This window comes from Prionailurus bengalensis, chromosome C2 (genome assembly GCF_016509475.1).
Source record: "Prionailurus bengalensis isolate Pbe53 chromosome C2, Fcat_Pben_1.1_paternal_pri, whole genome shotgun sequence".
In the NCBI taxonomy this organism is placed as follows: domain Eukaryota; kingdom Metazoa; phylum Chordata; class Mammalia; order Carnivora; family Felidae; genus Prionailurus; species Prionailurus bengalensis.
The window spans coordinates 127,156,861-127,184,420 of record NC_057350.1 but is presented as its reverse complement, the minus strand read 5'-3'; the positions used below and the strand labels follow the sequence as shown (position 1 = coordinate 127,184,420).

Genomic DNA, 27,560 nt, shown 5'->3' with positions numbered 1-27,560 from the left:
GTAAGGTATTACCAAAAAAAGGAAAAAAAGCTGCTCAAACCTAGATCGCTTCATCAGTTTGTATAGCTAAGTGCCTGTCCTCTTCCTGCTTCAGCAGGAGATTGAAGATTTATCCTCTGTAAAGGACAAAATAGTGTCTCTGAGAGAGGGGTGGGCACTAGACATAATTGAAGATGAGGTGTCCCATGGAAAACACCTGAATTACCTGAAGTAAATGTACTCAATGTTGGGACCCTTATTAAGGCCTCTTCTCCTTTTTGGCTCCCAGAATTCTGGCTATCAGGTAGGAACTTACAGGATGCTTCTTTTAACTAGCCCCAGAGGAAAAACTGTAAGTAATTCACAATCAGCTTTTAGGGTCTTACTATTATTTTATTTTACTTTACTATATATACACATATATATACATATAATAAACATATTGAACAAGTACCAAATGTAAACTTTATGCTAAATGCTCTGTGGGATGTCAAAGAAATAGAAGACTCATGATTTGTAAGAGTTCATAATCTAGCTTTAATTAAAGAACAGTCCTAAGAAATACATTGACAAAGACAAGTTTAAGAAACATCTTACCAGAAGTTCTCAGTAAATAATTGGGGTTGATGGAAGGCAAGTGAGGCCAAATCAGTCAGGTAAGTATAATCAATAAAGGAATGATGTTCCGTATATTAATAAATTTTCTCTTAAACACCTGCTGAATATCTAGGCTGGTGATACCCATATGTACAATGAGGACTTCTGCATTTTCCATCAATTTTTTATCTTGGAAGTTAACAATCAAATCTTTCATTACCCGGGGGGTCATCCCTGCCAATTTATCACTTAAAATACATGACTCAAGCACTCCAAAAACACTCCTTGACCCCTGAATTCTATTTGTCTTACATCTGGCTAAATAAACCATCCTTCCGCTGTAGTAGCAAGCAATAATCAACTATGACAGGCATCCTGTCCTGAAAATGCTGCTCCATCGCTTAGATTTTTCCCTGGTCTGGACACTCTTTCAGAGCTTTTTCTACATAGTGGGATAGATTTCTATCATCTTATTTGGAACAATAGCCTTTCACTTACTGGTATCCCCTGATAATCCCACAACTCTTTTCGTTTTCCTTCACAGAAAGACCATGCAAGAGCTTAAGACTTCTGTAAGACAGTCTTGTTTCAGGAGATGACCCAGTCTCTCCAGCTTATCGTCACATAAACAGATTTTGTCTCCAAATGAAAGATTTGACCACCATAGCTACTGGTAGATTGATAACAAGCCTTCTCCAACCAAAGCCAGTGCCTGGCTGACATTTCCTGTGGTAGCTGGTGATTTGAAATGGCTGCTGTTAACAGACCAACTGAACTTTTGAGATCTCCACTGTTTCCAATTCCTCTTGAGTCTGCTGGTCAATCAACTTGTCTGTTCAAGAGTACAGCTGTGCATGAATTTATCCAAGTAAGGTTGATGAGATCATAGTATAGGTGAAGATTTTTTTTGCTTATTAGTAACATATCTTGCTTCAGTTTCATCTCTTAACCAATAGAAAATGAACAACATCTCCTCTGCAGAAGGCAAGCATGGGATTCACATAATTATGCACTGCCACAAAATGTCAGGCCAGCTATGGAACACTGGAAGAATACATCCATCCATAAGGAAAAGTCATCCACACTTTCAGGGATTGTTTCAATCCAATGACCAGTATCTTTGTTAAGAATGCCATGGCCATGGGGCACATGGGTGGCTTAGTCAGTTGAACGTCCAACTTCAGCTCAGGTCATGATCGCATGGTTTGAAAGTTCGAGCCCTTGGGGCGCCTGGGTGGTGCAGTCGGTTAAGCGTCCGACTTCAGCCAGGTCACGATCTCGCGGTCCGTGAGTTCGAGCCCCGCGTCGGGCTCTGGGCTGATGGCTCGGAGCCTGGAGCCTGTTTCAGATTCTGTGTCTCCCTCTCTCTCTGCCCCTCCCCCATTCATGCTCTGTCTCTCTCTGTCCCAAAAATAAATAAACGTTGAAAAAAAAAATTAAAAAAAAAAAAAAAAACAAAGTTCGAGCCCTGTGTCGGGCTCTGTGCTGACAGTTTAGAGCCTGGAGACTGCTTTGCATTCTGTGTCTCCCTCTTTCTCTGCCCCTCCCTGCTTGTGCTCTCTTTCAAAAGTAAATAAACATTAAAAAATTTTTTTAAGAAAAGAATGCCATGGCTGATAAGGAAAAAACTGTGAGATGAGCTGGATCTTTCAACTTAGGCTTAGAATGGAGAGGCTCAATACAGCAAACTTCACCCTTGGAACCACTTAAAAGACACCTAGACTCACATGTTCTTTTTCCCATTGCTCTTTAATGTCAATGCAAAAACAGCCTCTGCTGTCATTATAGATTGCAAGAGTTGGATCATCTATAAACTTAATATGCAATATTGCTATTCCTGGAGGATGAACATCTGTTATTGATCTTAGAAGTTTTCCATTGGCCAAATCCCATGTCATGGTAGGTCCTTTAGCAAAGCCACAGAGAAGTCTTGAGTAATCGTTGTTGATACTGACGGCAGAGATGGTTCCATACTGTCCTAAAACACTAGTGCTTCCTAGTTGCAAAGCTTGATTCTGATCACATATTAAGCCAATTCATGAGATGTGCTGCTATTAGATTGGACACTAATTGCTGTAGGCAAGCCAGCATCCACTTTGTTAGCTACAGACCCTATCTGGGCAGAAATTCCCTTCAGTAGTGAATGTTGCCTAATCCAAGGAGTGAAAAAGAATCAGGTAATTTCTTCTTCATTTTTAAGTTTGTCTTGTCACCACTATCTGAACTTGCTACAGATGAAGTATCATAGAAGTGAGAATCAGTAGTATCAGTGTTTAACAATGTAAGATCCTCAAGAATAAAAGACTCCTCTTCATCATCAGTCTTACTGATTATGCTTTCCAATGTTGGAGGAGTATCAGCTGTAAGGGATATCAAACTCCTTGTCATCAGATTATTTTTTTTAAGTTTATTTATTTTGGGGGAGAGAGAATGTACTTGTAAGTGGGGGAGGGGTAGAGAGAGACTCCCAAGCAGGGATTCACTGTCAGCATGGACTCTCATGCAGGGCTCAGTCTCATGAACCATGAGATCATGACCTGAGCCGAAATCAAGAGTTGGATGCCTGACTGAGCCACCCAGCTGCCCCAGTCACATCATTTTTAAACTCCAGTTCCTTGTCTAGATCCATGTAAGAGAATTTTGAAACTGAAGGTTCAAGATTGAAAGATTTATTCAGCTCTTCTTCAGTAGTCTTGGCACAGAGGCTCTTGTTAGACATTTTTGTGGTCTGGTTCATTTTCCATGTTTACTCTTTTTTTTCTTTAAACGAGAACAAATCTACGCCTTTATTTTTTGGTAAATGTAAATCCTTGAGGGGTATAGTATCATTTGGATCCTGTGGCCAATGGCTTTAGCAGGAAGGTTGCTTCAGAATTTGGCATGAACCATGCCAGTGTTGCTGTGAGCACGTTATTTTTCCACAGATTACTCTGGTTTTGTTCAGTTTGCCATTAAGAGTCACTGTGTTTTTTGCTTTGTACATTAAGCACATCTCTTGCCAAGAAAGAATTCAGTTTCATCTCGAGCATAAACACCTTCAATTTTAAGAAGAGCTGTGTGTTCCCTCTGCTTTCAGAGAACCTGCTTATGGCCAGCAAAAATGGCCTTAGACCACAGCCTTCCAGATATATTTGTCGTTTTAGGAGTCCTGTTCCCAGCAGGCCTCCACAGGTTCTAAAATGATGGAAAGAGCCCATTATTAACTTTTAATAATTATAATTCACTCAACCCAAGCAAATTTTTACTTGGTTTTGTTTTGATTTTTGGCTTTAGATCATGATGACCTGAATGATGATCTCTACTTGTAACCATTCCAGCCCAGGACCATTTATTTATTTATTTATTTATTTCATTTATTTATTTCATTTATTCACTTATTCATTTCTTTTAAAGTAATTTCTATGCTAAACATAGGGCTCAAACTCACCACCCTGAGATCAAAAGTCACATGCTCTACTGACTGAGCCAGCCAGGCTGCCTCAAGGGCCCTACTTTTAAATATGAGCAATCAAGGATCACCAGGTGCATGAAGTAAGCTTTTAACATGAGATCAATTACAAAAAAAAATTTTTTTTTGCAACAGAACAAAAAATAATTCTTTAAAATTAGAGCATAATAGTAAGAAAAAACAGTAGAAGAAAGGAAGTTGAAGTAGAGATCTTTAATAAAGTAGAGGAAAATATGGAAAATAGGTTATAAAAAGAAAAAAGGTCAGTCCAGGAGGTGAATTTCCGTATAACAGAAATGCCAGTGAGAAAAGAGTGGAGAAAAATTATCAGTGAAATAATGAAGAAAAATCCCCAGAGTTGAGGAACCTCATTTTACAAATTGAGAGGCCTTTTGGTACTCAGGAAAATGGATGAAAATAAATGCATACCTTCAATCTGGGACTAGTCAGGAAAATGGAGACCACATTACTTATAACAGAATTTAAAGAGTTGTTTAGCTATATTATGGGTTGAATAGTGTCACCTCAAAAAGATATGTTGAAGTCCTAGTCCTTCAGCATCCCAGAATGTGACCTTATGTGGAAATACAGACTTTACAGAGGTAAATCAAGTTAAAATGAGGTGAGTGGAGTGTGCCCTAATCCAATATGATTGGCATTCTTTAATAACAGTGGAGGAATTTAGACAAATTTGGATGAAGACAGGCATAGAGAGAACATGGCCATCTACAGGCCAAGGAATGCTTGAGGCTACCACAAGCTAGGAGAGAGTCCTAGAACAAATCCTTACCTAGTTACCTAGAACATTGCCAGTACCTTGATTTTGGACTTCTGGCCTCCACAACTGTGAGATGGATATTTGTGTAAGCCAACCTAGTTTGTGTTTCTTTGTTATAGCAGCCCTCAAAAACCAATACACTAGATAACTGGAGAACTGAAAAGGCACTAAGGGAATACTCAGGTATCATACAGATAGTAACTATAAGAAGTAAATTATTAGCTTCTAGGGCTGGAAGATGATCTTGGGATTATTAGAATTTAGAAGCATGAAGAGTGGTCTGGAGGAGCCAAAACTGAAACTTCTGAGGAGTTGCTACCTGCTCAGAAAGTAAAGGTATTTTAGGGTGGTCTGTGAATGGCAGGAAAAGCACAAAAGCAAAAAAAAATTTGCTAACTGGAGCCAGTTGCTGCTGCTGGAATCATTGCTGTTGCCAGAGTGAAGTTTGTTGGTTGATGGTTGTTGGTTGATGCTGACCTGAAGGAGTATCTCCTTGTTCCCTCCTTTAGTCTTCTAGTGTCTTTCTTGTATGGAGAATACAGAGTCTGATAGGGAGTCAGCTAGCAAAGGAGATATGTGATTTATAGGGTTCCAGCCTCCCAACATTACAGAGTAGAGAACTAGGTTTGAAGCCAGGAGCAATAACTAACGAGTACACATAGACACTGAGGTATGTCCTCATGAAAGTTTGAAGTACATAGAACAAAGAACATCCAGAGGTAGGGGAAATGAGTCATTACAGAGATTCAGTATTCTCAACTGCAGACTCAACAAGCCAGAAGGTAGTGAGCAATGCTCTCAAAATCTGAGGAAATGATTTCCAAGTTAGAATTGTTTTCCCAGTCAAATTAAGCATAAGTTTAGAGTGTAGACATTTTCAGACATGCAAGGTCTCCACAAATTTCTCTTCCCTACTTCCTTTCTCAGAAAGCTAATGTGTGATTTGTTCTACCCACCAAAAGGAAGGAGGAAACCTCCATAAAAGAGAAGGTGAAAGATACAGGAAACAGGAAATCAGATTTTAGAGAGACAAAGGGAATCCTAAGGTGATAGTTAAGAGGACTCCCTGAATGCTGATTATCTAATAAAAGAGCAGTAAGTCCAGATTGTACCAGGTAAGAAGGCATTGGTAGCTGTATGACAGTGAAATTAATAGAATGCCTGATGTCTGCATATTTAATTTAGGAAATTTGCAAGGAATTTGGAGTTGAATAAGTGATATCTTTCCTTTGCTTAGTTTTTTATATTGGCATTTTAGAACTTTGTTCTGGAATTACTTCCCTCTTATACTCAGTCCTGTGACTTTTAAGTAGTATCAGTAGGTGGATGCTTTACAGATTTATATCTCTAGGAAAGATCTCTACCATTTTACATTCCCACCAACAGTGCACGTTTTACATTTCCATCAACAGTGCCCAAAGATTCCAATTTCTCCAAATCCTTACCAATCCCTTGTTATTTTCTTTCTTTCTTTTTTCTGATAGTAACCATCTTAATGGGTATAGGGTTTTAGCTCATTGTGGTTTCTGTTTGCATTTTCCTAATGATAAGCAGTGTTGAGCATCCTTTACTATGTTTATTGGCCATTTATATATCTTTGGAGAAATGTCTAAGTTCTTTGTTTTTTCATTGGGTGGTTGTTGAGTCTTGACAGAAATGTATCAGTTGTGGTTTTTCTTTCCTTTTAACTCATTCTTGATAGAGCAGGCAGAGAAATGTTTTTAAGATTTCTGTATTAGTCATGGTATGCTAACAGCCCTAGTAAGCAACAAATCTTTGTGGCTTAACACAGTGGAGGTTTCTAATACTTTCTCACATTACAGTCTAGTGTATATGTGTAATGGAGTAGGAGTTGGGATACCTCTGTTCCATGCAGTCATTCAGGGAAAGAGGCTCCTATATCTTTTTAAGTCATCACTGTTACCACCATGTGGCTTTTGGGGTTGTTTTGAAAAGAGAAGGGAATATAGAAGAAGCTTTTAGTTCCCATATTGGAAGTGGCATATATCACTTTCACCCAGATTCCATTAGTCAGAACTGAGTCACATGATCCCACCTAACTACAGGGGTGACTGGGAAATGTAGTATAGCAATGTGCTAATGAAGGAAAGGAGAACACAGATCTTAATGAGCACTAGCAGTCTCTGTCACAGTGTATACTAGATTAGAACTTCTTGCTTAAAACTCTTTAAGAACTTTATTTAAAAAAATTTATTTTTAAGGTTCATTTTTGAGAGAGACAGAAGGAGTGAGTAGGGAAGGGGCAGAGAGAGAGGGAGAGAATCCCAAGCAGGCAACGCACTGTCGGCACAAAGCCTGATGTGGGGCTTGAACTCACGAATTGTGTGAGATCATGACCCGAGCCGAAACCAAGAGTCGGATGCTTAGCTGACTGAGGGAGCCACCTAGGTACCCCTAAGGACTTTTTTTAATGCATAGAACAAAACTGGCCTATGTCTGTTTCATCCTTACTTTGTATCACTTTTTCCTTTATTATTCTCAAGCCACATTAGACTAGGTCATTTCTCAAAACACGCCAGGCTTTTTCCCTCCTGGAACCTATGTGTTTTGTGGTTTCCTTTGCTTAGAGAACTCTAAATATTTACATGACTGTCTCCTTTTCATCTTAAAATGTCAGCTAAATTCCATCTCTAACTAAATTTCTGAAGTAGCCCTTCTAGTTCTGTCCCTTACGAAAGCAATGTGTTTGTATGTATCATAGCATTTGTCACAATCTGTAATTTTTTATGTGAACATTTTGTTTGCTTTTCCTGTGTCCTCTGCTAGAAAGAGATGTCTTTTTTTTCTCACTGTTCAATTTCTGCTGCCCAGCCAGTACTTAGCATATGCTAGTCATTTCATAAGTGTGTTGTATGAATGAAAGACTATTTATTATACACAAACCAAAGTGGAGAGACTAGAGTGAATAATAACCAAGAGCTCATGATAATTTAGATGAATTGCTGAGGACTTGGGTTTTAGTTGAGTCTATATCAGTGGAACCAAAAAGGATGAATGAGGGACATTTCAAAGGAAAACAACAGAAATTGCCGTGTGACTTAAGGGGGGAGTCTGGGTGAATGGGATGATGATGCTTTGTGATTACCAGAGGTGAGTAAGAAGGTTAGAAAAGTTGGCTTTTTGGAGATTATAACTGGTTAGGATTGTTGCATGTTGAATTTGAGGTATTGAAAGAAGAAATGTTGAGGAATAGTAGTTTGGATTAGAGAACACAATTGGAATTACAGACTTGGGAGTCATCCGGCCAATAGTGATAAGATGAAGCCATAAAAATGGATGATCTGGGGCACCTGGGTGGCTTAATCAGTTAAGCGTCTGACTCTTGGTTTTGGCTCAGATCATGATCCCAAGGTTGTGGGATTGAGCCTGTGTCAGGCTCTGCACTAAGCGTGAAGCCTGCTTGAGAGTCTCTCTCAACCTCCCCCCTCCCCGTTTTTCCACCCTCCCCCCCTTCATGCTTGCCCGTTCTGTGCGCGCGCGCGCGCGCACACACACACACACACACACACACACACACACACACACACACACACAAATAGAAGATCTGTTGGGAGAGAGGGTATACATTGAGAAGAGCAAATGACTCAAGGGGAGAAAAAAGGAGCCACAAATAGAGACCAGGAGGAGTAGGTGGAGAGGGAGGAAGAGAACCGATTTAGTATAGGGTTAAGGAAACCAGAAAAGAGTTTCAGGAAAGAGTGATGGTTAGCTTGGGTGCTTCTAGTATGGCTATTCCTTGTGATACGTATTTGAAGGTTCTAAAGTGTTACCTTTCATTAAGGTTATAAAATGGTGATATTAATATCTGCTTCTTAAGATTGTTGTGAGGATTATTAATATATTGTATTAAAAACAATATACTTAATTCATGCACCATGTCCAATAAACATTTTGAAGTAAAATACAATGGGACAGTACAGTTAGGGATTAAGGAGCATTAAGGAGTTTGCAGAGGGAGAAAAAAGTACTGGGCTTCTGTAGCAACTTTAGAGTTATATTCTTAAATGTTATAGTAAGTTAAAATTGTACTAAAAGCTTATATAGAGATATCACTTAAGAATTTTTGTTGAAATGTTTTTAGTAGGAATTGTGTCATCACAATGGTTATTTTTCTTAACCATATAGGTTTACTCAGTCTTATTCTGGAAGCATTTATAATGCACATGCCCCTTGGAAAGTCATTGTCCTTTAAGATAGTTTGAATAAATTATTATTTAACATTTAAATGGAGGTATATTTAAATAAAGAGTAGAGTATATTTAAATTGGAACCATAGTTTAATATGTCAAATTGCACTAATACCAGCTTAAAGCATCTGACTCTTTTTGGTGGTGGAACTTCACTTGTGGATAGTATGGAGAAATTCCAATTGTTGCAGGATTCTATCTCCAGTTGAACAAGTATGAGAGTCATTAACACAAGGGAAGATGGAAGCTTTCTTGCATTCCTTTTTATTCTTACCTTTTAAAGTTTGTTCATCTTTTTGTTTAGGGTACTTGGGTGGGTTAGCTGATTAGAGTTTGGTACTATATCATATCTTGTATCATCAGTCATATATGAAATATATTCATATCTTAACATCTATTATAATGGAAAAAAGTAAGATGTTGCCTTTCTCATGATCAGTAGCAGTCTAAGAATAAAACTTTGGAATAAAGGGTAAGGTAAAAGGCAAATAGGTAAAAAAAGAAGACACAAGGGGAGACAAAAAGAAGTTGAGAGATAATTGGTGAAAAGAGCTGTTTAAATTTATCTTTCCTTTGCATTGGGTTTTAACTTGCTGTGAATTAGCAGTTGAGAATTGCTTTGTCATGTAAGTGTCCATTGGCTGATGAATGGATAAACATGTGGTATATAGATACAATAGAATATTATTCAGCCATTACAAAGAAGGAAATCTTGCCATTTGCAATGACATGGATGGAGCTAGAAAGCATTAATGCAAAGTGAAAAAAAGGCAGAGAAAGATAAATACCAGATGATTTCACTTACATGTAGAATTTAAGAACCAAAACAAATGAGGGAAGCCTGGGTGACTCGGTTGGTTAAGCATCTGACTTTGGCTCAGGTATGATCTCATGGTTCATGAGTTCGAGTCCCTTGGGCTCTGTGCTGACAGCTCAGAGCCTGGAGCTTTCCTTGGATTCTGTGTCTCCTCTCTCTGCCCTTCTCCCACTTGTGCTCTCTCTTTCTCTCAAAAATAAATAAACGTTAAAAAAAAAAAAAAAGAACCAGAGCAAGGGAAAAAAAATAGACAAGCCAAGAAACAGACTCTTAACTATAGAGAACATACTGATGGTTAACAGAAGGGAGGTGAGTAGGGGGATCTGTGAAATAGGTGATGGGGATTAAGGAGTGCACTTGTAATGAGCACTGGGTGATGTATGGAATTGTTGAAACAGTATATTGTATGCCTGAAATTAATATACTATATGTTAACAATATTGGAATTAAAATAAAATAAAATAGCTTTGCCATTAAAATATAATTGGTGACTTTTAGGTTATTTGCTACCCAGAGGAGACATGGCTTCCTAATTGTAAAATTCACATATAAGTATCATTGAATTTATATTCATACAATTGGTGGTGGAATTTTTAGCATTAGGTAGGAGGACAAGGGAGGGAAGGACAGCCATATAGCAGTTACTATACTAAGTGTTTTATGTATTTTGTTTAGTTTTCATAGCCACCCATAGGTAGATGTTACTGAAGCTCAGAGAGTTTAGGTAACTTGCTCAGTGTCACACAGATAATAAATGGCAGAGCAAGAATTTAAACTCTGGTGTTTCTGTCCTCTCTTAGTTATCTTTTATTTATCCCTTTGCTTCATTTTACAATTCCATTCAGTCACTTGTTGGTCTATTGGCTTAAAAGAAAAAAAAAAACTCTTTTGAGATACAATTCACCCATTTAAAGTGTACGATTCAGTGGCTTTTAGTATTTTCAGAGTTTTGCAACCATCACCACAATTTAGAACATTTGCATCACCCCTTAAAGAAATCACATTCCTATTAGTCATCACTCTTTAGCTTTCCCTACTCCCAGCCCTAGGCAACCATTAATCTGCTTTCTGTCTTTATGGATTTGTTCATTCTGGACATTTCATGTAAATGGAATCATAAAATATGTAGTCCTTTGTGACTGGCTTCTGTCACTTACCATAATGTTTTTAAGATTCATCCATGTTAAAACATGTATCAGAACTTCATTCCTTGTTATTGCTAAATAATATTCCATTGTATAGATATACCACTTTTTAAAAGTTTGTTTATTTATTTTGTGAGAGAGAGACAGCTCTAGTGGGGGAGAGCCAGAGAGAGAGGGAGGGAAGGAGGGTGGGGGAGAGAGATAAACAATATGTATTCTGGATATTAATCCCCTATCATATGTACGACTTGCAATATTATTTCCCATTACATGATACACAAAAGAGTATAATTTTGATGATGTCCAGTTTATTTTTTTTGTTGCCCGTTCTTTTGGAGTCAGATCCAAGAAATTACTGCCAAATTCAGTGTTGTGATGCTTTTGCCTTGTTTTCTTCTAAGAGATTTATGCTTGCAGCTTATTTGTGTCTTTGATGCATTTTGAGTTCTTGTTGTTTATAGTGTAAGGTAAGGGTCCAACTTCATTTTATAAGTGTTTATGTGAATATATGTTTTCATTTATCTTGGCCATATAACTAGGAATGGAATTCCTAGGCTAAAGGTTAAACTATGTTTAGACTTTGAGGAACTGCTGAACTGTTTTCCAAAGTGGCTGTACCATTTTACATTCCCACTAGCAGTATATGAAGGTACTGGTTTCTCTGTTGCTTTTCAAATCCAAACCACATTACCTTCTGACTGGCTTATTTCAAAAATTTCCTTGGATGGCCTCTTTGGTGATAATCTCACAACTCTGTCTTTCTCTTGTCCTCTTTAAGCAATCTTAATGCTGTACATCGTATCATAAAAAATTGGAGGTGAAATGAACTATAATCATAGAAGTTAAACTATTTGTTTTTCAATTGATAAATAAAATTTGGGGAAGAGATTTGACTCCCATTTTAGAATGATAGTATCAAGACTAGATCCCTTACTTTGCATATAGCTTTCATTTATTTATTTATCAATTAAATTTTAAAAAATCTTTATTTATTTTTGAGAGAAGGGGAGACAGAGCACAAGCAGGGGAGGAACAGAGAGAGAAGGAGACACAGAATCCGAAGCAGGCTCCAGGCTCCAGGCTCCAGGCTCCAGGCTCCAAGCTGTCAGCACAGAGCCCGACACGGGGCTCATACTCACTAACAGTGAGATCATGACCTGAGCCAAAGTTGGACTCTCAACCGACTGAGCCACCCAGGCGCCCCTATAGCTTTCATTTTATTAAATCATTGTGTTTCCCATCGATGTGTCTAAAACTCTTTACCTAACTGTGTTCACTAGTTTTCCTCCCCACCACCTCCCCTAAAGTAGTCTAAAAGCAAGGAGTTATGTGCAGGTAATTTATTTGACAGGTGATCCTAGGGAACAAGAATAAAGGACCAGGGTAAATAAGAAGGAAAGCTAGTACGAGAATATATTATTGAATTACTGCTGTGGCAACTAGGGCTCAGTTGTAGTGGGAACTTCTGAGAATATAGGTGCTTCTCAAATTGTCTCCTCATGGATGGATAGGAGTAAACTGTTGCCTGCTTTTGTTCTCCATTAGTTGGCAATTGCCCTGGGGTAGTATAAAATCTTTTGCCTTCTCTTCATCACTTTAAGATTCCACACAAGAGCCAGCCAAGTGGGTTGGTTCCTTGTGCTGTCTCACTTCATGGCCTCAAAAGAGCCCCAGAGCAGAAAGCAAACGAATCCCAGTGTGTTCTGTGTGGGGAATAAGTCAAAACTTACCTGGAACTATTAGCTTGAGCTTATGACAGGTGTGGTGGTCAGAATAATGATCTCCCAAAGATGTCTATATCCTAATCCTCTAAACCCGTGAATATGTCACAAAAGAGACTTTGTAGATAGTGAGATTTTCCTGAATTATCTGGGTGGGCCCAGTGTAATCACAAAGAGCTTTGTTTTATAAGAGGGAGGCAAGAATGTCAGTCTAAGAAAGAGATATGATAATGGAAGCAGAGATTTGTCATGAGGTGTCTGAGAGCCAAGGAATACAGGCAGCTTCTAGAGTTTGGTATAGAGAAGGAATGAATTTTCTCCTAGAGTTCCTGAAAGAATGCAGGCTTTGATTGTAGTTCTGTGAAACCTGTTTGGAAATTCTTATCTTTAGAACTTTAAGATAACAAATGTGTGTTCTAAGCCACTAAATATATGGCAATTTGTTACACAGCAGTAGGAGACTACTGTTAGAGCTAGTATCAGAGGAGAGACCGACAGCATGAAGGTGAATATGCCATGGTCATATGCTTCACCATTAAATATATCTTTTGGTTTGGGGTGATGTTGAGATGGATTTTGATGAAGCAAGCATTTTGAAGCCATTGGATGATGGTTCTGGGCAGAGGTACTGTTGAGGGACACTATGGATAGGGAAGGCAATATCATTTAAGTAAGTGTAAATTCTGCTGCCTTCCACAGTGCTAGAGTCCCAATCCCATTATGCCACCTGATCAGCTTTATGTCTGATAAGTTGCTGTGTGTATTCTGCAGTGATCCTAATCCTACTAGAATTTTTTCAGTTTTAGTAAGCTTTTTTATTATATTTTTCAAAAAGTAAATTGATGTTTTTGATAACAAGGATCTGAGGAACGTGAGTTTTAAATTTTAATATGGTCACTTGTATGATTTTATTTATAAGGAATTCAAGAAAAGGCAAACTATAGTGACAGAAGGCCCATCAGTAGTTGCTAGGGGGAGAGGATTGACTATAAAGGGGCACAAGGGAACTTTTTGAGCAATAAAAATGTTTTAGAGCTTCATTGTGGTATAAGTTACACAAATGTAACACAAAATGTATTTTGTACATTTATTAAGATTCATTAGATCTTTCAGCGACTGCGAAGCTGGGAAGATCTGCCTGGGCCAGGGACATAACGATCTCCTTGTCCTCCTCCCCTTGAACCTTTCTCCAAAGTTCCTCAATAAAATGGTTTAATCACCCCCCCTCCCACTCCAGAAAAAGACTCATTAAACTCTATACTGTTTTTAAAAAAATTATTTTTAAAAATACTTATTTTTGAGAGAGTGTGAGTGGGGAAGAGTCAGAGAGTGAGGGAGACACAGAACTCCAAGCAGGCTCCAGGCTCTGCTCTGTCAGCACAGAGCCTGACATGGGGCTTGGGCTCACAAACTGTGAGATTATGACCTGAGCTGAAGTCAGATGTTTAACTGACTGAGCCACCCAGGCGCCCTTTATTAAACTCTGCACTTAAAATCAGTGTAGATTAAGTCTCTCAACTTATTTGAAGGAAAGAAGAGGATTTAATGTACTCCTTTTTCAATCTTTTCCATGTTTATTTGTTTCCTTTTAGGTAATAATTTTTGATTCTTAGGTTTGAGAAATTCTTCCCTTCTCTGGGATTTTTTTTTTCTTCTGATTTTCCCATTTTATTAATTTCTGTTCTTTGTTTCCTTTTATTATCTTGAAATATAACCAGGATGTTTTAATCAGGTAGAGTAAGACCCACAGAATAGAAATGACTGTCAGAAGGAAGAAGGTTTTACTCAGTTTCCTAGCAACTGGAGGCACAGCATTCCATGCCACATCATGGTGCCACATGGAGAAGCACCAAGGTTGGTCAGGATGCAGAAGGAGCAAGGGGAAAGCATGTCCAGAGCCTTTATTGTGGTTAAGTGGGAAGAATGGATGAGGCAGGGTAGGCAAGCCTGAGCAAGTTGAGGTTTGGATAATTTGAATAATTTATAGCTCTGGGTGATAGGATTTGTCTCTAGCTGTCTAGTACCTGGCCCCAGGGTGAGTTAGAACAGTGGGAATACAGGTTTAGTATGTGAGAATTTTTGAAAGGAGATGATAGGTAGGGGGTATAGGCTTTGGATTACTTGGTTATGTATCAGAAATGTGCTCTCAGGCAAATTGTCATCTAGGCATTAGGTAAACCTGGGAGGGAGAGTCCCTCTCTGGGTCCAAAGGACCCTGCTATGTCAGACCATCATAAATATAGAAAAAAAAACAACAACATGACTAATACACTTCTGCTTTCTTTTGATTTACTTAGTTGTCTTTTTCTAGTTTCTTGATTTAAAATGTATTAGTTAAGCGGTGCCTGGGTGGCTCAGTTGGTTAGGCGTCAGACTTCAGCTCAGGTCATGATCTCATGGTTCATGAGTTCGAGCCCCACCTTGGGTTCTCTCCTGTCAGTGGGGACCTGCTTCAGATCATCTGTCCCCCTCTCTGCCCCTTTTCCACTCTCAAAAATAAATATTTTTTAAAAATGTCTAGGGGCGCCTGGGTGGTGCAGTCGGTTGAGCATTCGACTTCAGCCAGGTCACGATCTCCCGGTCCGGGAGTTCGAGCCCCACGTCAGGCTCTGGGCTGATGGCTCAGAGCCTGGAGCCTGTTTCCGATTCTGTGTCTCCCTCTCTCTCTCTCTGCCCCTCCCCCGTTCATGTTCTGTCTCTCTCTGTCCGAAAAATAAATAAAAATGTTGAAAAAAAAATTAAAAAAAAAATGTCTTAGTTAAGCATATTCATTCATGCTGTTTAGTTACATGTACAAGAAGGCTATAATTTGAGTTGAATTACACATTTTGATAATGTACTTTTATTGTTGCTCAGTTCTTATTTTATCATTTCTAGTGTGGTTTTCTTTTTTGTTTTTGGTTTGTTTAGGAGTCCCTTTTTAAGTTTCCAAACATTTAAAAATGTTTTATTGGCAATATCAATATTATATTATGGGTGGAGATTATAGTCGTAGGTATAAGTTCTTTGAAATTATTTTGTGTCTTTGTGACTCTTAATGCATGATCAATTTTTGAAAATGTTCTTTGCTTGAACATAATTATATCCTTATTTTTTTGTTTGCTGAAAGATTCTCTATACAGCTGTCAACTTAAATTTACTCATTTTACTAGTCAAGTATTCTATATCCTTATTTATTTTTTGACTTCTTGTCTATCAGTTTTTAATATAACAAAATTAGAGACTCATGCAGTGGTTGAAGATTAATTTTTTTCTTGCAATTCTGGGAATTGTATGGAATCTTTAGATTGCTTTGGATAGTATTGACTGACATCTTAACATGTTAACATCTTAACAGTTTTAAGTCTTCCAATCTATAAACATGGGTGTTTTTCCACTTAGTTATGTCTTCTTTTTTCCTCTTTTTAAAAAAAGTTTATTCATTTTTGAGAGAGAGAGAGAGCGTGAGCAGGGGAGGGGCAGAGAGAGGGGGAGACAGAGGATCCAAAGTGGGTTCTGGCTGACAACAGCAAGCGTAGAGTGGGGCTCGAACTCACGAACTGTGAGATCATGACCTGAGCCGAAGTTGGATGCTCAACTGACTGACCACCCAGGTGCCTCTTACGCTTTTTTAAATTTTAATTTAATTTAATTTTTTTAATTTAATTTTTTTATTTTTTAAAGTTTACGTCCAAATTAGTTAGCATATAGTGCAAAAATGATTTCAGGAGTAGATTCCTTAGTGCCCCTTACCCATTTAGCCTATCTCCCCTCCCACAACCCCTCCAGTAACTCTCAGCTTGTTCTCCATATTTATGAGTCTCTTCTGTTTTGTCCCCCTCCCTGTTTTTATATTATTTTTGTTTCCCTTCCCTTACGTTCATCTGTTTTGTTCCTTAAAGTCCTCATATGAGTGAAGTCATGATTTTTGTCTTTCTCTAATTTCACTTAGTATAATACCTTCCAGTTCCATCCATGTAGTTGGAAATGGCAAGATTTCATTCCTTTTTGATTGCCGAGTAATACTCCATCGTATATGTATACCATATCTTCTTTATCCATTCATCTGTGGATGGACATTTGGGGTCTTTCCATACTTTGGCTATTGTTGATAGTGCTGCTATAAACATTGGGGTGCATGTGTCCCTTCGAAACAGCACACCTGTATCCCGTGGATAAATGCCTAGTAGTGCAATTGCTGGGTCGTAGGGTAGTTCTATTTTTAGTTTTTTGAGGAACCTCCATACTGTTTTCCAGAGTGGCTGCACCAGCTTGCATTCCCACCAACAATGCAAAAGAGATCGTCTTTCTCTGCATCCTCACCGACATCTGTTGTTGCCTGAGTTGTTAATATTAGCCATTCTGACAGGTGTGAGGTGGTATCTCATTGTGGTTTTGATTTGTATTTCCCTGATGATGAGTGATGTTAAGCACTTTTTCATGTGTTGGTTGGCCATCTGGATGTCTTCCTTGGAGAAGTGTCCATTCATGTCTTTTGCCCATTTCTTCACTGGATTATTTGTTTTTTGGGTATTGAGTTTGATAAGTTCTTTATAGATTTTGGATACTAACCCTTTATCTGATATGTTGCTTGCAAATATCTTCTCTCATTCTGTCGGTTGCCTTTTAGTTTTGCTAATTGTTTCCTTTCTTGTGTGGAAGGTTTTTATTTTGATGAGGTCCCAATAGTTTATTTTTGCTTTTGTTTCCCTTGCCTCTGGAGACGTGTTGAGTAAGAAGTTGCTGCCAAGGTCAAAGAGGTTTTTGTCTGCTTTCTTCTCGAGGATTTTGATGGCTTCCTGTCTTATATTTAGATCTTTCATCCATTTTGAGTTTGTTTTTGTGTCTGATGTAAGAAAGTTGTCCAGGTGCATTCTTCTGCATGTTGCTGCCAGTTTTCCCAGCACCCCTTGCTGAAGAGACTGTTTTTATTCCATTGGATATTCTTTCCTGTTTTGTCAAAGATTAGTTGGCCATATGTTTGTGGATCCATTTCTGGATTCTCTGTTCTGTTCCATTGATCTGAGTGTCTGTTCTTATGACAGTACCATATTGTCTTGATGATTACAGCTTTGTAGTATAGCTTGAAGTCTGGGATTGTGATGCCTCCTGCTTTGGTTTTCTTTTTCAAGATCACTTTTGCTAGTCGGGGTCTTTTCTGGTTCCATACAGATTTTAGGATTATTTATTCTAGCTCTGAAGAATGCTGATGTTACTTTGATAGGGATAGTATTGAATATGTAGATTGCTTTGGGTGGTATTGACATTTTAACAATATTTGTTCTTCCTATCCAGGAGCATGGAATCTTTTTCCATTTTTTTGTGTCGTTTTCAGTTTCTTTCATAAGCTTTCTATGGTTTTTAGTGTATAGATTTTTTACCTCTTTGGTTAGATTTATTCCTAGGTATTTTCTGTTTTTTTGTGCAACTGTAAATGGGATCGATTCCTTGATTTCTCTTTCTGTCGCTTCATTCTTGGCGTATAGGAATGCAACCGATTTCTGTGCTTTGATTTTGTATTCTGCAACTTTGCTGAATTCACGAATCAGTTCTAGAAGTTGTTTGGTGGAATCTTTAGGGTTTTCCATGTAGAGTATCATGTCATCTGCGAAGGGTGAAAGTTTGACCTCCTCCTGGCTGATTTGGATGCCTTTTATTTCTTTGTGTTGTCTGATTGCAGAGGCTAAGACTTCCAATACTATGTTGAATAACAGTGGCGAGAGTGGACATCCCTGTCTTGTTCCTGACCGTAAGGGGAAAGCTGTCAGTTTTTCCCCACTGAGGATGATATTAGCGCTGGGTCGTTCATATATGGCTTTTATGATCTCGAGGTATGCTCCTTCTATCCTTACTTTCTTGAGGGCTTTTATCAAGAAAGGATGCTGTATTTTGTCAAATGCTTTCTCTGCATCTATTGAGAGGATTATATGGTTCTTGTCCTTTCTTTTATTGATGTGATGAATCACATTAATTGTTTTGTGGATATTGAAATAGCCCTGCATTCCAGGTATAAATCCCACTTGCTCAAGGTGAATAATTTTTTTAATGTATTGTTGGAGCCGGTTGGCTAATATCTTGTTGAGGATTTTTGTGTCCATGTTCATCAGGGAAATTGGTCTATAGTTCTTCTTAGTGGGGTCTCTGGTTTTACAATCAAGGTAATGCTGGCTTCATAGAAAGAGTTTGGAAGTTTTCCTTCCCTTTCTATTTTTTGGAACAGCTTCAAGAGAATAGGTGTTAACTGTTCCTTAAATACTTGGTAGAATTCCCCCGGAAAGCCATCTGCCCCTGGACTCTTGTTTTTTGGGAGATTTTGATTACTAATTTGATTTCCTTACTGGTTATGGGTCTGTTCAAGTTTTCTTTTTCTTCCTCTTTCAGTTTTGGTAGTGTATATGTTTCTAGGAATTTGTCCATTTCTTCCAGATTGTCCATTTTATTGGCATATAATTGCTCATAATATTCTCTTATTATTGTTTTTATTTCTACTGTGTTGGTTGTGATCTCCTTTCATTCTTGGTTTTATTTTTTTGGGTCCTTTTTTTTTTTTTTTTTATCAAACTGGTTAGTAGTTTATCAATGTTGTTAATTCTTTCAAAGAACCAGCTTCTGTTTTCATTGATCTGTTCTACTGTTGTTTTTTGTTTGTTTGTTTGTTTGTTTGTTTTGATAGCATTACTTTCTGCTCTAATCTTTATTATTTCCTGTCTTCTGCTGGTGTTGGGTTTTATTTGCTGTTCTTTTTCCAGCTCCTTAAGGCGTAAGGTTAGGTTGTGTATCTGAGATCTTTCTTCCTACTTTAGGAAGGCCTGGATTGCTATATACTTCCCTCTTATGACCACCTTTGCTGCGTCCCAGAGGTTTTAGGTTGTGGTGTTATCATTTTCATTGACTTCCATATACTTTTTAATTTCCTCTCTAAATTCTTGGTTAGCCCATTCATTCTTTAGTAGGATGTTCTTCAGTCTCCAATATTTGTTACCTTTCCAACTTTTTTCTTGTGGTTGATTTCGAGTTTCTTAGTGTTGTGGTCTGAAAATATGCACAGTATGATCTCGATCTTTTTGTACTTACTTAGGGCTGATTTGTGTCCCAGTATGTGCTCTTCTCTGGAGAATGTTTTATGTGTACTCGTGAAGAATGTGCATTCTGCTGCTTTAGGATGAAATGTTCTGAATATATCTGTTAAGTCCATCTGGTCCAGTGTATCATTCCAAGCCATTGTTTCCTTGTGGATTTTTTGATTAGATAATCTGTCCATTGCTGTGAGTGGGGTGTTGAAGTCTCCTACTATTATGATATTACTATCCATGAGTTTCTTTATGTTTGTGATTGATTTATATATTTGGGTGCTTGCACATTTGGCGCATAAACGTGTACAATAGTTAGGTCTTCTTGGTAGATAGACCCCTTGATTATGATATAATGCCCTTCTGCATCTCTTGATGCAGTCTTTATTTAACGTTTAGATTGTCTGATATAAGTATGGCTACTCCAACTTTCTTTTGTTGACCATTAGCATGATAGATGGTTCTCCATCCCCTTACTTTCAATCTGAAGGTGTCTTTAGGTCTAAAGTGGGTCTCTTGTAAACAGCATCTAGATGGATCTTGTTTTCTTATCCATTCTGTTGCCCTTTGTCTTTTGATTGGAGTATTGAGTCCATTGACGTTTAGAATGAGTACTGAAAGATGAATTTATTGCCATTATGATGCTTGTAGAGTTGGAGTTTCTGGTGGTGTTCTCTGGTTCTTTGTAATCTTTGTTGCTTTTGATATATCTATCTATCTATCTATCTATCTATCGATAGATAGATAGATAGATATGTATATATATATTTTTTCATCTTCTCTCCCCTCAGAGAGTCCCCCTTAAAATTTCTTGCAGGGCTGGTTTAGTGGTCACAGACTCCTTTAATTTTTGTTTGTCTGGGAAACTTTTTCTCTTTCCTCCTATTCTGAATGACAGCCTTGCTGGATAAGAATTCTTGGCTGCATATTTTTCTGATTCAGCACACTAAATACATCCTGCCACTCCTTTCTGACCTGCCAGGTTTCTGTGGATAGGTCTGCTGCAAACCTGATGTGTCTTCTCTTGTAGGTTAGGGACTTTTTTTCCTTTGCTGCTTTCTTGATTCTCTCCTTGCCTGAGTATTTTGTGAATTTGAGTATGATATGCCTTGTTGATGGTCGTTTTTTGTTGAATCTAATGAGGGTCCTCTGTGCTTCCTTGATTTTGATGTCTGTGTCTTTCTCCAGGTTAGGAAAGTTTTCCGCTATGATTTGCTCACATAACCCTTCTACCCCTGTTTCTCTCTCTTCCTCTTTTGGGACCCCTATGATTCTGATGTTCCTTTTTAATGAGTCACTGATTTCTCTAATTCTTAAATCGTGCTCTTTTGCCTTAATCTCCCTCTTCTTTTCTGCTTCATTATTCCCTATAAGTTTGTCCTCTGTATCACTGATTATCTCTTCTGCCTCATCCATCCTTGCCGCCGCTGCATTCTTCCGTGATTGCAGCTCAGTTATCGCATTTTTAATTTCATTCTGTTTTTTACTTCTTTTATCTCTGCAGAAAGAGATTCTGATCTATTTTCGACTCCAGCTCGTATTCTTATTATCATGATTCCAAATTCTGGTTCAGACGTCTTGCTTGTATCTTTGTTGGTTAAATCCCTGGCTGTCGTTTCTTCATGCTCTTTTGGGGTGAATTCCTTCATTTTTGTAATTTTGAAGGAAGAAAAGAAATGAATGAGGTAGAAAAATTTTAATTAAAATTAAAATATTAAAAACACACACGCACACACAGAAATCGAATAAACGATGCTAGATCCTAGGTGTGTTTTGGTCTGGGTGTTGAAAGTGGTTTGACAGATTAGAGGGAAAAATGGGGGGTGGAAGGAAGTCATTTGAGAATCTGAAAAAATGAATACACTGAAGTACACTAAAATGAGATGATGGGAGTAAAATAGAATTTGAAAAAATGTACACAAAGGGAAGAATGTAGTAGAAAAAAATAAAAATATTTTTAATAAAAATTAAAAATAAAAATGAATTTTTCTTTTTCTGTATTCAAGAAAAAGAAAAGAAACGAAAAAGAGAAAAAAGGACAAAATAGAAAAAAAAGGAAGTCGTTTGAAAATTTGAAAAGTTGAATACACTGAAGTAGACTAACATAAAATGATGGAAGTAAAATAGAATTTGAAAAAATTTACACAAAAATAAAAATATAGTAATAAAAATTAAAGAAAAATATTTTTGATAAAAATTGAAAATAAAAATGAATTTTTTCTCTTTCTGTATTCAAGAAAAAGAAGTGTAAAAGAGAAAAAAAAATTGAATAGATGAACCTGCTAACAGATTGAAGTATGACCGAAATTACTTCGTTTTCCCCTAGAGGTCAGACTGTGTAGCACTTTATAGTCCATAAACTAGGCAGGCAGTGAGACTTGTGTTCTCGAAGAGCGAAGTTGGCCCAGTTGGGCGGGGCTCAGTTTAACAGCTCCGCTCTCCACTAGATGGTGCTGCTAGCCTACTGGGGTAGAGTGTTGCGGTGCTGTAGTTGCGTATGCGCATGTGCGGGAGCAGTGAAAATGGCACCACCCAGCTGCCCAGTCTCTAGCTTTGGAACTCTGTTCTCCGGGATCATTAGTTGTACACTCATCCGCTGTCTTCACCTTTCGTCCACTCCCGCTTTTTCACTGTCTGTGACCAGGCGCCAGGCAGTACCTTTTTCCTGAGTTTCGTCTCAGATGCGGCTGTTTTCCCCAGCCCCTTACTTCTGAAGGACTGTGGCTTTGACCCATTCTGCCCCTCTGAGGGAAGGGTCTCACCGAGCAGTGGCCGAATGAGCAATGGTTGAATGTTGGCTGCATCCAGGAACGCTTGCTGGACCCTGTTGCTGCCAGTGCCATGAGACTGTGGCCAGGTGCCAGCCCGCCCCAGAAAAAGTTCGCTAGATAGTGTAGCAGCAGCGTTTCAGGGATTATGGGAAATCACAACACACATCTGGCACCAGGCTTCACCCTTAACGACCTTGTTCAGCACCAGCGAATGTGGCCGTTTTCTGGGGTCTGCTGGGATCAGGGGGCTTCAACAGTCTCTACCAAATGTCCTTCCAGCAGTGGAACCGCTTTTCCCTGTGTGGCCTGAGAACCTCCCGGACCCCACTCTGTTCCTGGGGATTCGCCCTTCCCACCAGAGCACCGCCAGGTATCAAGCTGTGGAATTGCAGCCTTTGCGCTCCCCTTGTTTACAGTCTTAATGGAATTTAAATCGTCTCCTTTCTCCTCCTTTCTCCTTTCTCCTTTCTCCTTTCTCCCTTTTTAGTTTAGCCCCTGCGGCTGTTTCCAGTTTTCCACTTTCTCTTCAGCTGCTTTTGGGGAGAGGTGCTTTTCCCATATTCTCTGCCCTCCCCCCCCCCCCCCGACCCCGCCAGTCTCCGTCCTCTCTCCACTCGCAAAAGCACCTCCCTTCCTGCTCCTCACTCCCCAAATTCACTTCTGCACCGCATACCTGCTGAATTCTCTGGTTCAGGTTGTGCAGATTGTTGTGTTAATCCTCCAATCAGTTTTCTAGGTGTGTAGATGGTTTAGTGTTGGTCTGGCTGTATTTCATGTACACGAGACACACAAAAAACTTCCATGCTGTTCTGCCATCTTGGCTCCTCCCTCTACTCTTTTTTTTAAATTGAGGTTTGTGGGTGTTTTTTTTTTTTTAAGAACAGTTTTAGGTTTACAGCAATATTGAGGGGAAGATACCAAGATTTCCCGTATACTCCCTACCTCATACATGCATAGCTTCTTCTATTATCAGCATTCCCCACCAGAGTGGTACAGTTGTTACAATTGGTGAACCTACATTAACACATCATAATACCCAGAGTCCATAGTTTACATTATGGTTAACTGTATTGTGTACTTATGTCTTGTTTAATTTCTTTCATTACATTTCACAATGTAGTTTTCATTGTAGAAGTCTTTCCCATCCTTAATTAAGTTTATTACTAAAGATTTTATTCTTTTTGATGCTCTTGTAAATGGTAAATAGTTTTGTTAGTTTTCTTTTCAGATTGTTCATTGACAGTGTTTACTAACATTGTTAGTGTTAGAAATGCAGCTGATTTTTGTGTTGATTTTATATCCTGTTACTTTTGCTGAATTTACACCAGCTTAACTTTGATAACAGAAAAACTTTGCTATTATAAGCTTCATTCTCATCCCCTTCCATTCATTGATGAAATGATATACATCTTTAAACATTGTGTATCGAAACAATTATTATTGCAAATGGCAGAAATTGGGTTTTAATGCATTAGTCTCATATATTCTCTAGAAAGGAAAAATGTAGAGTTACAAACCAACGTTACAATAATAGTAATTTAGACTAGTGTTTTTAAAAATTGTTTATTAGTGTCTTAAATCTTACCAAAAACAAAAAACAGAGTTGCAGACTGTATTTTCAATAATTCCATCTTTAAAATTTTTTTTTTAATTTTTATTTTTGAGAAAGAGAGACAGAGTGCCTGCAGGGGAGGAACAAAGAGAGAAGGAGACACAGAATCCAAAGCTGGCTGTAGGCTGTGAACTGTCAGCACAGAGCCTGATGTGGGGCTCAAACCCATGAACCGTGAGACCATGACCTGAGCTGAAGTCGGATGCTTAACCAGCTGAGCCACCGAGGCTCCCTTCAATAATTCCATCTTTTATGATTGCTCATGTATTTACCTTTATTGAGATCTTTATTTCTTAATATGACTTGAATTATTGTCTAGTATTATCTGGGAATGTCTTAATTTCTCCCTCACTTTTGAAGGACAGTGTTTTTTTTTTTTTAAAGCGATTACTTTTATTTCAATAAAATAGAAAAGACAAATGTACATCCTTCACAGTGTCACCACTTTAAAAAATAATACAGCAAATGTATCTCCTGAAGGTAAAATGAAGTTCAAGACCATGAGGTATCAGTGATTTTCCCCACTCAAGAAGTCACCAGGATAGAACCCTCCCCAGCTATTAAAATTGCTAAGACCTTGGTCAGGTTTGTGAGCTGTTACTGATCATTTGGTTACATAACAAATGAAGGTCTGAGAGGGAAGGAGAAGGAACAGGAAAGGAAATTACAAATGAGGGAACTTTTGGCAACATTAACAAAGCTTACTATATCAAATTCATAATCTAAAAACACCCCTACCAAGCCCTGGGGTCTTGGAATGTAGTGGCACAGTGGCGGGGAGGCAGAGAAGAGACGGCAATGGTTATCCACATTGACACACAGAAGTAGAAAGATACCCTCAGAGTTGAGCAGCAAGTCATGGTGTTTTGTCCAGGATTCCCTGCAAAGTCCTTTAATCCAATTCTGAGAGTTTCCCACATCCACCTCCCAGTAATATTTGCCAGAGGTGAAGGCAGCCTGAGCTGCCCAGGAAGGCTTATACTGTGAACTCGCTGGACTGCGGGGCAGGTCTTGATGGTCGGGACAGCACTGCAAACGTCTCAGGTCTTCAAACAGAGGCACACGGTAATTCCTTATGTTATCACCAAATGTAATATACACTCGGAAGTTGTTAAGCCTTTCAGACATCCCGGTGATTGTCCACTCACTGGGCTGTGGGTCCACAGGCTGGGGCAAGTGCGCCTGCACTAACTGACTCCTTTTCATGATGTCTTCCAAATCCTGGTGCAGGTACACATCTGCTTTGAGGCACATTTCCTTCAGCTCCTCATAGATTCTTTTCAGGAGTTTCCCCATTTGAAGCATTCTAGCTACATTTCTCCAGAGTCGATGAAAAATTATCTTGCCTTCAATTGCCAGGCTCTCTAAATGTTTTTGCTTTTCTTTGTGGAGGTATTGGTACACCTTAGGATATTCAGCCTTGATCATCACCATCCTTAGATTTACAAAACCCTGCCATACTCTAAGTAAGTTGTACTCTTTGTTTATATTTCTCTGATTTCTCTGCCCGTTTTTCCAAATTTCATTTGCATCAGAAGTTTCTCCCTGCAGTGCTCAGCGACCTGTGAAACTGGACAGTGTATGTGAGTGGTATGCCCTGGCGAATGAGAGCATTGCAAACACAGCAGGCTCTTGTCAGTTGGACAGAAGATATTCTTTAGTGCTTGGTGTATCCAACACACCTGCCTGGCAGACCTTGGTAACTGCTTGGCAACTGATTCTTTTTTAGCATGAGCTTGTCCCTCAGCAGAAATAATGCTTTTGAAGTCCATGCGTGGAGATACTGCCCTGCATACAGGGCAACAGGTAGGATGCTGGGCATCTTCCCACAGGAGGCAGAGACACGGAGTACAAAAGCTGTGTCCACAGTTAATGGTGACAGGGTCTGTGAAATAGTCCTTGCAGATGGAACAGATAAGCAGACTGGGGCGCAGCGCACAAAAGTAGAATCCATGTTTCTTCCTGTCAGTCTTCTCCTCCAGGAAGCTCTCTTGCCTGGTCCTGTCTGCCCCCACCACCCAGAACCCATGTTCTGTATCTCTACCTAAACTGTCCAGGTTCAGGAAGAGGAGGATTTGGGTGGGAGAGGGCAAGAGAAGCTTCCCTTCTCATCTATGCTGTTTCCTTTCTGAGCAAGAACTTGAAGGACAGTTTTGTCGAACATTGGATTTTAGTTGACAGTTTTTTTATTTCAGTATTTTGAATATGTCAGTCTACGGTTGACCTTTGAACAACATGGATTTGAACTGTGTAGGTAAACTTATATGCAGATTTGTTACTTTTTAATTTTAATTTTAATTTAATTTAATTTCTATTTATTTTTAAATTTACATCTAAGTTGGTTAGCATATAGTGCAATAATGATTTCAGGACTAGATTCCAGTGATTCATCCCCTATGTATAACACCCAGTGCTCATCCCAACGAGTGTCCTCCTTAATGCCCCTTACCCATTTAGCCCATCTCCCCACCCACAGCCCCTCCAGCAACCCTCAGTTTGTTCTCTGTATTTAAGAGTCTCTTATGTTTTGTTCTCCTTGTTTTTATATTATTATTACTTCCCTTATGTTCATCATCTTAAATTCCTCATATGAGTGAAGTCATATGATATTTGTCTTTCTTGGACTAATTTCACTTAGCGTAATACTCCCTAGTTCCATCCACATAGTAGCAAATGGCAAGATTTCTTTTTGATTGCTGAGTATTACTCCATTGTAAATATATACCACATCTTCTTTATCTATTCATCTGTTGATGGACATCTGGACTCTTTCCATATTTTGGCTATTGTCAATAGCAGTGCTGTAAACATCGGGGTGCATGTGCCCCTTTGAAACAGCACACCTATATCCCTTAGGTAAATATCTAGTAGTGCATTGCTGGGTTATAGGGTAGTTCTGTTTTTAATTTTTTGAGGAACTTCCATATCGTTTTCCAGAGTGGCTGCACTAGTTTGCATTTCCACCAGCATTGCAAAAGAGATCCTCTTTCTCCGCATCCTTGCCAACATTTGTTGTTGCCTGAGATGTTCATTTTAGCCATTCTGACAGGTGTGAGGTAGTATCGCATTGTGGTTTTGATTTGTATTTCCCTGATGATGAGTGATACTGAGCATTTTTTCATGTGTCTGTTAGCCATCTGGATGTCTTCTTTGGAGAAGTGTCCATTCATGTCTTTTGCCCATTTCTTCACTGGATTATTTGGTTTTTGGGTATTGAGTTTGATAAATTCTTTATAGATTTTGGATACTAGCTCTTTATCTGATATGTCATTTGCAAATATCTTCTCCCATTCTGTTGGTTTCCTTTTAGTTTTGCTGATTGTTTCCTTGGCTTTTTATGCAGATTTTTAAAAATTTATTTTTAATGTTTTATTTTTTGAGAGACAGAGTGCAAGCAGGGGAGGGGCAGAGAGAGAGAGATACAGAGAGAGAGAC

General features: G+C 38.7%; 2 protein-coding genes across 5 annotated transcripts in view; one reads left to right on the top strand and one right to left on the bottom strand.

The window, feature by feature from the left end:
• The window catches only part of NCK1 (NCK adaptor protein 1), an 85,892-nt gene that overhangs the window by 10,905 nt on the left and 47,427 nt on the right, over positions 1-27,560 (top strand). Inside the window, exon 1 of one of the 4 annotated variants that reach the window (XM_043595331.1) lies at positions 1,064-1,307. The exons of the other annotated variants lie outside the window; for them this stretch is intronic. The gene's annotated coding sequence lies outside the window, so the exon portion shown is untranslated. Of the gene's footprint in view, positions 1-1,063; positions 1,308-27,560 lie in introns of those variants that run through there. 4 annotated transcript variants of the gene reach the window in all.
• Positions 24,730-26,079, bottom strand: LOC122491950 (tripartite motif-containing protein 77-like). The gene is given in 4 exon segments (XM_043595327.1): positions 24,730-24,752; positions 24,755-25,645; positions 25,648-26,055; positions 26,058-26,079. Coding segments are annotated over 4 exon segments (1,344 nt in total).